The sequence below is a fragment of the Hermetia illucens genome, chromosome 5, assembly GCF_905115235.1.
Source record: "Hermetia illucens chromosome 5, iHerIll2.2.curated.20191125, whole genome shotgun sequence".
Classification (NCBI taxonomy): Eukaryota; Metazoa; Arthropoda; class Insecta; order Diptera; family Stratiomyidae; genus Hermetia; species Hermetia illucens.
In genome coordinates, this window is record NC_051853.1 from 5,425,337 (window position 1) to 5,436,625 (window position 11,289).

General features: G+C 43.4%; 1 protein-coding gene across 2 annotated transcripts in view; it reads left to right on the forward strand.

Moving 5' to 3' along the window:
* The window catches only part of LOC119657891, a 35,285-nt gene extending 24,468 nt beyond the window's left edge, over nt 1–10,817 (forward strand). The window contains exons 2-3 of one of the 2 annotated variants that reach the window (XM_038065034.1): nt 9,916–9,930; nt 10,380–10,817. In XM_038065034.1, the coding sequence (XP_037920962.1) occupies nt 9,916–9,930; nt 10,380–10,525 (161 nt within the window). In that variant the 3' untranslated portion in view covers nt 10,526–10,817. The remainder of the gene's footprint in view (nt 1–9,915; nt 9,931–10,379) is intronic. The other variant, XM_038065035.1, reaches the window with a different exon arrangement.
* Nucleotides 10,818–11,289: the final 472 nt, after the last annotated feature.

The following is an 11,289-nucleotide window of genomic DNA, read 5'->3' on the forward strand; positions in this document are numbered from 1 at the left end:
CAACTCGCATTGCCGAAGCTGCGGAGAACGAAGCGAAACCCTCATGCACTTTCTCCGCGATTGCCCAGCTCTGACTCGAGTCAGGCTGCAGACACTGGGTAAACCATTCTTTGGGGACTTCAGTGAGATTTCTAGTTGCTGGGTCGGTGAGCTGCTTTCCTTCGTGAATACTACGGGCTGGCTCTAAGGATCCGAGCCGGCTGGGCTCTTCTTCCCTGTTCATATAACAACAGTCACGGTCTTTGGAGTTTGTGGCATCAAAACGGCGCACCAAAGCGCTAATTGGGCTCCTCGGAGCGGCCACTGATACCTACCTACCTACCCCCTTTAGTTAATTGATAGGTTTTTGATAGGAATCATCATGCTGGCAAGTTTGGTGGAAATCATGCTACTACTAACAAAGTTGATTTATAAAATTTATCTCTGAACCTTTAATCTTCCTCCTCCACTCTGTCATGCCCTCGTGACTGTTGAGCCAATCTTCAAATAAATTTAGTGCTTCACTTACTTGGATGCTCGGATGCTTATTATGTATTCCTCTTATCTGTCTCAGTTTCTTGATGACCTCTTGGCCTAATAATCTCGTTCCAGAGTTACTTTGCAATCTTTTGCGTAGCTGAGTTCGTTGGTGCTACGATTTCGTAGGCATTTCATCTGAACACACTTTCCGAAGGTTGGACATTCTTAGGTTCGAGTTTTTCCAAATAATCGCTTTAAATTCTTGTTTAAGAGTTGAGGAGTCCTAAGCTCGCAACCACTTGATGTCGGATCAGACCAAGAGACGACGTCTTCAGTTCTATCCATATTATCCAGCAGGTAGGATGTCCATTATCTATCGTATCAGACACAAAAAAATCCTCCATACACTTACTATGAAAGTATTCATACTTACCAGCAAGAAGCGTTACGTATTTGCACGTGTCCATCACAGCACAGACGAAAGTATTCATACTGTCATAAGAGTATTCATACTTTTCAGCTGAAGGCGTTTCGTATCCGCACAGAGACTGCACAGCACACGTCCGAATTTTTTTGAGCAATTGTTACGTCGTAGGCCAATTTACTTTAACATGTACTTATAAAGAACGCATTTCCTTTATCGAATTGCAAATAATCAGCGGATCTTTTGTTGAGTTCGTCATGCTCCTGTAATTATTATGAATTTGGGGTGAGCCTTTCCTTTTTGTGAATTTATCAGGCGCAAGCTACCCTCCCTGATGCTTTCTTTTCTTCCAGCTTTACATGATCCTCGTCTACAATGACTTCCTTTGACGTTGACGTTTCTTCGGGATTCCGGGATTATTACTCCGATTTGGGTCAAATACTCACAGCTGAGTCAACTAGTATCCGACATGCAGTCACGTTACAAAATCTATCTGTCACCAGTGACAATTGTACAACCAGTCAGATCAAAGGATTGGGGTACCAAAACGTAAATATTGAATCATGATACTTTCCGAGCAAACTCTTTTACCGTACTGGTTCTACTTAACGAGTTGACTATTCAAATTCCAAAGGAATAGGCCGAGGTCCATTGGTGAAGACATTACTGTCTAGTCAGTCTAGTCTGATCTGGAGCTTCTTCCCAGTTCTTTGGTAACTTGTTGCTTATGGAGATGCATTGCATGTACCTCGTCCTTTTTCTTCTCATTGATTTTGACAGGGGAGGGGGGGGGGGGCAACCGTCGAAGTTTCGCACAAAAGATATTAAACAGCATTCGGTGTCGCCTTATAACTTATGCCATGCCATAGACCAATTTATAACGTCATAAAACAGTAAAATTCGTCCTGAACCCCATGAACCCATCACCTAACCCTAGGTTATGGTACGATATTCATCAGCAAGACCGTACTAATCTGATCACTCAAACGCCAAGATGTTATTCATGCGATAGTAAACTGATCACGGCGCTGATATAGCTAATGAGGTTCATGAAGTGATGAAGTGATAAGATACCACTAATGGTTGTAAAATGCGGAATAATAAAAATTCACTTTCATGGGTCATGCTAAATAAGTCGAGAACTGTCATCATCACTCTACTCTGAAATCGCCGAAAAATACTTCCACAATGTGTCATGAAAATTTATTGCGCAAATATCTATTTAAATAAAAGGAAAATAATGAAAAAAAGCTGACATTAATTTACGGTTATACCACTTTTATAGAAAGTTAAATGTAACAACAAACAAACAAACACTCTAACCAAGCAGCACTGATTAGTTCGTCAATATTTGCTTCCAAAGTATTTGATAAGTTGCTCGTGAGCTGCACATGAAAAAAATGTGACGGGAGCCGAGGACCTTATTTCATCCAGTAAAGAGAATATAAGGGTCCTAGTTGAACTTATTTGAGGGTGTTGCTTCTTGGAGTGCTACTCGAGAAAGGGGGTGGCTACGGTCAAAGAATGGTATACCTAGAGTTAGTTATCTGGTCGATTGCAAAGAAAATACATGAGGGCCTTTATCCCCTCTACTTACCCCGCTTTATATTTTTACGTCCGGGAACCCAAAACAGAAAGATTTTGCTCTAACTGCCTATACTCTACTGTACTGTCCTTTTCAATTTTGTGCCAATTAACTAACTTGGAGAATGTCACCGCTGACTTTAAAGCTAGCTAGCGTTGGTAGCCAAAATAGTTACTCTTCGATAATCCTCCCGAATCGCCAGTATCTCTGTCTAAAATACAATTGAGTATCCTGGAAGAATCCGTATGATTCTGTCACTTTGCAACACAACCCCGATCTTTCGCTTCATCCTGGTTGGGAATGTCCCAGCAAATTTTCTCTTGAAGCTAAGGTGTTGTAAAGAGTAGTTCTCTGGTAATGTTCAAAGTTCCCTTGGTAGTAGAACCAGGATGTTTCCACGGCCACATGACTTCGTTGCCCGTTGATTGCGTAGTCAGTCCTAATAGCACTGCTGGAAGACGTTGAAGCCGTTTGCTGGTGAAGTTCATGTAGCTTAAGATGCTTCCTTTCAACAAAAATCTTATATAAAATAATCAGTAACTCTGATGAGTCTAATAGCTTTTACCAAATTGTGCCACTGATAACATTTTTAAAGAACCTCCACTTAATACCATAAACCAAAAAATACGTCAACAAAATCTACCATTTTTCTAGAGGTAAGTTCAAAATTAGAACCAAAAATGTTACGCATGGTGCACTTTTATTGTAATGTCAACAACCTATAACAGCAGGCGACCATGACCCATTTATGTCTCAAAGACGTGAAAAATAAAATTCGGGAGCTGAAGGTTTGGTACAGAATCCATTGTTAATAATCCTTCCTCCCTCTTCCTCCAACGTTTCATATCATTGTGATAACTACCGCAACGTGAAACTAACTGATGCGATGCGCCTACTCAATCAGCACTCGGATATGTTAGCCTCCATCTGACACGAACTGAAACCACCTACGAACAAAACTCTGCGGAAACCTCGTTGGGTATCAACATTTGCAGAACCAGGAACTACTTCTACATTTGCTAAAGATATCCACGACCAGACGACTCTGGTTCGAGCGCCTCACGGTCTTCTTGAAACTACCTCCGTGGCTGCTCAATCTGCTGCTGCTCACTCCCGCTTTTCTTCGTTATCACCATCATCAACGGCACAACAACCGGTAACCGGTCTAGACCTGCCTTAATAAGGATAGCCTACGCCATCGTTCTATCTCAGGCAGTGTCTGCTTCGTCTACTTTTTCTACCATAGATATCGACCTTATAGACATTTCAGGTTGGATCATCCTCATCCATATGGATTAAGTGACCCGCCTACCGCGGCTTATTGAGCCGGATTTTGTATACAACCTGACGGTCATGGTATCGCTCATAGATTTCGTCGTTATGTAGACTACGGAATCGTCCATCCTCACTTGGGGGCCAATTTTTGGTGGAGGATTCTTCTCTCGAACACGGCCAAGATTTCTCAATTTTCCTTGCTAAGAACCCAAATCTCGGAGGAATAGGTGAAGACTGACAAGATCATAGTCTTGTACAGTAAGAGCTTTGATTCTATGGAAGCTGAAATGGGCTCTGCTGACTGCCAAAAATCGTGCGCGAATTTCATCGTCGTAGTTATATTCGGTTATTTCCACTCGATATTGGGGATAACAACATCAATAATATGTGCGAAGTGAATCGTCTTGTCAACTAACAGTACGTCAGGCTTGTTGTATGGAATATGGCGATCAGTTAGAACTAGCCAGTTTCAATATATGCCGGTCTGAAGTAATGCTTTCGGCTCATATCGGTAAACCGCACATGTTCCCGTGATCAGCCCATACTTGTATGCAAGGCCTTGATGAATCACCTTAATACAGCATTATTTCTGTTCATGTATTGCACCGGTCCCATAACAGTACAACCATAAATAAGATGGTCCAACGTCTCTAACGCCGAACCAAACATTCTGCACTGGTCGTTCTCCACCCACTCTTTCATGATGAGCTTTTATAAGTTCGGGTGGCGAATACGCCATCCTCAATGGCACACATAGATCCCTCTGTCTCAGGAAAGAGCTCTCCATCACACAACCCTCTGTTCGACAAATGGCTGCCAAAGATAATTCAATGCGAGTCGACTTGGCGATGACTTTGTGCCGCCATGTCAACCACGCCCCTACCTCCGATGTCACGAGGCAGGTTCATTCGCTCCACGGCAAAGTTTGGTTGATGCACTCGGAATTTGGATATAGTTGTCCGTATCCGCCGTTGGACGTTTTCCAGATCGGTTTTCGTCCAAGGCAATAATCCGAATACATAAGCAAGTGAAGGGATAGCGAATACATTCAACGCGCTTATTTTATTCCTCCCCGAGAGATGCGATTTCAGCACCAGCTTTACACGTCGCAGGAATTCGGACAGCAGAGCTTCCTTCAGATCACCAACTCGAGCATGGGTTCCTCGCAGAATCCCTACGTATTTGTGGAAGCCTGTCTCGGTCATAGCTTGGATGCGGAGGTCTCCAGTGCTATGTCCGGCATGCGGCTGAACATGTTTACCATTCGCAACAGACTTCTAAGATGGTCATCAGTACTAGCATACTACTCGATGTAATCTAAGTACATTAAGTGTGTCAGTTCGCAGTTAGCATGTAGGCCATATTTTATTGCGAAAGCATGTGCTTCTAGCATCATTCAGTAACCATGAAAGGGAGTTCAGTGCCACGAAAAACCAAAAAGCCAAAGGGGATTCAAAGAATCCTCCAAAAAGATGACCCTCCGTATTTGGATGGGCTCTGAGGTGTTAGCACTCTCTGAGGTACGCACTGATAAGGTGGTGTGCCACCCTTCCATGACTGTCACCAAAAACTTTATTAGTTTCGGATCAATGCGGTACAGATATAGTGCGTCGACTAGCCAGGTGTGCGAGATGCTATCGAAAGCATTGGCATAATCGAAATAGCAACTAAAGAGGTTTCTTTGGCCTGTAGTTGCTTATCCTACAACTACCGAGTCGATAATGAGTTGCTCTTTGCAATCCCTTGAACAGACTCGGCAGCCCTTCTGCTCCGTGGACAGAATATTGTTGGTCTCGAGGTGCACATTGACCCTTCCACTAATGATGGACGTTTTGAATTTGTAGAGGGTTGGTAAGCAACTGATTAGTCTTGTGTCCGCTGGTCCTGCACCGTGTCCTTGTTAGGGATAAGGTAGGTAATCCGCGCTGTGAGAAAGGGTAGAAATTCCTCCGGCCGACTCATGACCTGGTTTATGATGTGTGCCAATCGACTTTGTACGCTGGTAAACTTCTTATACCAGAAATTCTGCACCCGATGCAGACCTGGGCCCCTCCAGTTCTACGAGCTATTTATGGCTCGTCGAGCTTCCTCTTCGGTAGCATCCGCAAAATTCATGCCAGGCATATTGGCATGGTGGTGCCTTCGGCGGTGATCCACTTAGCATGCTCAGCACGCTGGGCGGGTGACCCCCAAAGTCCACCCCAATATTCTTTCGCTTCCGTCACCGGTCACAGAAAACTGCACTGTCTGGACGCTCTGTAGGGATTCGTTGAGAGATCTGAAAAAGCTCCGCTGATTCCTCGCGTATGTTGCGTTCTGGACACGTCTGGAATGACTTTCGCCATACCGTCGTAACCGACTGCATATGACAGAAAGTTTCTGCTTTAGTGTGTCCAGAATTTCAACTACGGGTATCTCACTGGGGATGGTATAGTTCCCGTAAACCCTCTGCACTTTATTTCTCACCCATCTGCTGGCACTGCCAGTGCTGATCTGAATCAGTCTAGCAATGTCCTGCCTTAGTGAGTCCCACCGACGTGCCAGACGAATTTTTCATGGTGGATCTCTTTGGTCACTCAAACCAATAACACGAAAGCGAATCTTCTCACCGTGCAATCTGATAGCCGCAACTCCACCACAATACACAAGTGATTGTAGTTGCAGCAGAGACATATCAGCACACAGCCGAGATGCAATCTTATCATTGATTTGACATAGAATTCCCGGAGTTGCAGGAGATGCATAGAGCCTAGGAATACCTGGTCTATGTAAAGGATCCATATCCGAGAATTCTATACACACTCTTTGGAATTCGTCCCGAACCTCAGCGGAAACTTCAGCTGGACGGTGGATAAGAGTGCTTCAGAGAGTACTGAAACTGTTACCTGCAGTGGGGCGTGGTGTTGGTGATGCCATCGTCTCTGCCCCCTCGACTCTCGGTCACCAGTTTCCCCGATGACCTTAAGTTGAACACGCTCCCTGATGGTGGCCGCGGTTGTGTTGCTGCGAGTAATAAAGCGGTACTAGTCTGCGACTCGCTGCACAGTTACGTGCGCGAATTGCGAGAAACGCTCGACGAATCTCTGGTGCAACAAGGGGCGGTGAGATGTTGTACCCGCCCCCGGCTGTTATTTCGTAGTAGGAGCGGATGATGAAGAGGTTCATCTCTTCAGTCCATTTCATTCGCTGCCTACGCGAACCTGCTGAAGTAGCCGCCACAGATTGTGGCGAAGCAGCTTCAGCAGGCTGAGCTGTGCTCCTGGTCGTCGTGGCGCCAAGACGTCGAACCGCCCCACGAGGCCGTGCTGTCCATTACGGGAGCCCGACCCAGTGACCAAGTCAGACGACTCCCGCCGGTTATCCGTGCCGGACGTTAAATTTCTTCTCCTTCTCATAAATGGATTTGCATTTTATTACCTAACTGCCAGGTGTGGGGATAACTTCCTCAGTGAGTAATCTGCAAGATTGCAAAGTTTCTGCACTTTCCTCACCTACCCCCTGAGACGTTGCGGTGGCGTCCAGCCATTCAGACTGAAGCTATCCATCCTTCCTCCTTTCGCAACCGGGCTTGGGACCGGCTTTATTGTTTGTTGATTGTTTTTATACGTTAAGGACATCCTCCAAATAATGGCCTAGTGATGACGTGGAAGGGAGGGAATCGCAGTAACCGCGCCTCATTGAAAATCTGAGGCACAGGAAATAATGATTCAGGCTACAATCCTTCGTGGATTCCGCCACGCACCCCCTCCCGGCATTTGGGTCTGGAGACCCAAGGCTCCACGCCTACCGTTGATCCGTTGTTTTTTATTCTCCAGGTTTTGCTCGCGTCCTAGTTGTTGTTCGTTTGGTTCTTTTTAGATCCGGGCCGGACCCACGCATTGGTATAGATACGTTGATTTTGTAAAAATGACATGTGAGCGATCGAAGCGCTCAAAGGACCACCCACATTCCCGAGCCTGACTAGCACAAAAGCGTGGAAAAACGTATCAACTAAGCGCTTTGATGGAGTTTCAATATTTGCGGGCAGACTTTCACGGTCACTTAGCCAGTTTCTTTTAGGTTTTCGAAAAGCTCTTCATTCTAGGTCGTTTTCGGCCACTCAAGATGGTTGTTTGTCCATCCTAATCAAGGATACTTCATTACAAAATATGTGCTCGAATGCAACCACAGGTGGTTGATTGATCTGAGGAAACAATGACGAGGTCACGTATTTTCCTGACCTTGTTCAACTTCTGAACAACGTTGAATCTTGCTTGATATGTGTACCCTTTTCGAACTCTGGAATTTCCCGAGGGACTGCTCTTTCTCCTTGGACACTTTATTTTGCATTACCTCCTGTAGCACATGTAGTGCGACATTTTTTAAGTCCGCTTCACTTTCATTCTCTGATCCCGATATTATGTCTATGTCCTACAATGCCTTAAAGCTTGAGTCCTTTGACTATGTCTCTTTCCTCAGTTTTAAGGGTAAATTAAGTTTAGTATTTTCTCTTCCTCCTGAGGTCAATACTTACTTAGTAATTTATTTTTTTTCCATCCACTACCATGTGTACTCCTAATTAATTTCCGGTTTTTTTGTGAATAAAACACATAATTCCAAAGGAACTATAATAGTTATTTTATTCGAAATATTTTCCATCGCTTTCTACACATTTTTGCCACCTTTCTGGTAATTTGTGAATACCACGCCAGTAGAATTGATTGTCTTTGGAAGTGAACCACTCAGTGAGCCATTTCCGTAAATTTTCGAAGCGCTTCTCAGAAAGTGCGTGGTCCAATGAGGCAAAGAGATGGTAATCCGAGGGGGTCAGGTCTAGTGAGTAAGCCGCATGGTTAAGCACCTCCCACTTGAGTTTTTCCAGCGTGTCCCGAACGACTTTCGACTTATGCGATGGTGCATTGTCGTGGAGCAAAATCACCTTCTTCTTTCTCGATATTCTGGTCGGTTCTCCGCAATCGCTCGGTTTAAATCTTTCATTTGTTGTTTGTAGCGAACGGCGTTCATAGTTTCACTAGGTTTCAGCAGTTCAAAGTAGATCACACCCGTCTGGTCCCACCAAACACACAGCATGCCCTTCGGGCCGTAACGATTTGGTCAAGCCGTCGATATCGATGCTTCACCTGGACTCACCCACGATTTGTTGCATTTAGGGTTCTCCAAGACAACCACTTTTCGTCGCCCGTAACAATACGATGGAGAAAAGACTTTCTTTTGTACTGTTGAAGCAGCATTTCATACGTCACTTTTCAGTTCTCCATTTGTTCATGCGGCACCCACTTTCCACACTACTGAATTTTTCCCATTGCCCGCAGACGTTTCGAAATTGCTTGCTCCTGAACTCCCAAAGTATCTGCAAGCTGTCGTTGCGTTTGCGTGTTGTCTTTATCTAGTAATGCTTGCAATTCGGCGTCATCAAACGGAGCATGTGGCGTCGTTGAGGTTGAAATCTCCATTTTTGAATTGTCCAAACCACGGTTCACATGTTGGAAGTATTAATGCACAATCGCCATAAACTTCCACAAGTGCACAGTGACTCTCGGACACTTTTTTTCCTTGATTGAACATGAAAAGCAATGCATAGCGCATATCCTCGAAATTCGGTATGTGCGCCGACATATTTGACGCGCAATAAAAATTTGCTGGAGGAACATTTTGGGGAAACGTCAACGCAGTTTAGACACTCGACAACAACTAAACAAAATGACAGGTATGTGTGACCAACAGCGACACAAAACATAGAACGCCATCTACCGAAAAAATCCGGAAATTAATTAGGAGTACAACTGGCATTTCTTAAATTAAATAATAAGTTACAGAAACTCAAAAAAGTTATCTTTGAAAATGGTCATGAGTCAGAAGAATGCTAGAAAGTGAATGGTGCTTTGACTGAGGCGTTAATTTTGCAATTTTGCGGTCATGCTCCGGTTTCGAATCCTGGCCTTGGTAATAGATGTTTTTGATTATCCAAAGCTGGCTCGAAATCCCGCATATTCCAAAAAAAAAAGCTATACCTACAGGTTTCCATTCCCGGGTCTTTTAATATTAATATTCTTACCTCATTCTTGGCCGCCGAAGTCTTTCGCTTTCTGACTATCCATCAAAAAGCACTAACTGAAGCCGGCACATTTCCTATTATTACCAACTTTTTACGATATCCTTATATTTTTTGCAGGCTCACAATCGTATGGTAAGTAAGAATATATTCTTCACTCTGAAGCACGCCCAGGAAAATTTTTTTCTTCATTTCTTCATGAACACTCGTCTTGAAAAGAGTTTGTTGTTAAAATCACGGTGAAAACTTCCTACGTGAAGCTTCGCTAGCTTTATTGTATCTTTTATTAATTAAACTTTACATCCTTTTTCCACTAACTAGTTCGTCCGGTATCTTTATCATAATGTGTGTGTTATAAGTTTTCCTTGATTCGCAAGGATATATTGGAGCTACATAGCGAGTGTACCAGCAAACGAAATTTTTCAAACTTGATAACAAAAGTTGTTTCGCCTGACAAAAAAAAACTGGAAACGTTTTCCTCACTTTTCTCTCTTTTATTTTTTTTATTTTACAAACTCAATTTAGGACACTTCTATTTCTAAAAGTGAATTTTCGTATTTTCTCGCTCTTTTGTCTCTCTCCAGGTCGTTCGTATAGTGGCATCAACGAGGCCATAATATGGGTCAGTATTGGCATGGGAATCACAATAGCCGTCCTGATAACTCTGGCTCTCTGCTACATACTCTACGAAAAATGCCAGAAAAAAAGGGAGTACTACATAACAGCATAGGATAAGGAGAAGTTCCGTGTATCCAGAATAAGTTACATAGTAGTAAACATAAAATGTTAAGGATAACATACACTAGAGTGTCTAGCACTTTCGACGACACTACCAGATACTTTTTCTTTAATGGGACCATATAGAATGCTCGGAGATTACCGGAACCATCGAAAAGATAATCAGATTATTTCAAAGAATACAACGGGAACATAATGTGTACATTTAACATTTAACGATTGTTTTGTAGGTTTTACACATAGACTAAGGAGTAAATATTCTATTTATGTGAAAAGAGTCACTGATTATATTGTATATACTCATGAATAATTCCAACCCCTTCATTTGTTCACATGATCTCTGGAGCACCTATGCACAGACAGATTTCCATGCCTACAATAAAATATTCAGCGTTATAACATTAACATAAATGCCTACAGTAACATCACTTAACTTATGTGTCTCCGGTCCACTCCTTTTGTGGAGTACAGGACATCAACGCAGTCTCTTTTTCGTCTTCTTATTATTTCCTATCTGAATGGGACTGTGCTTCATTTCATTGAGCATCGACGATTAAGTTTGTGCAGGTGATAATCCGACAGCAGTGTGCCAACACAAAACCAAACACAAACAACTATGACGAACCGGAATTCACCCCTAGGGTAACTAAAGCAAGAGGCGGACACATAACCAGCTCGGCTATCGCGCTCTTGTCGGCATTGAATTATTTCGGTATAGAGAGGGTGAAATAGTTCAATTATACAATGTACATTTAC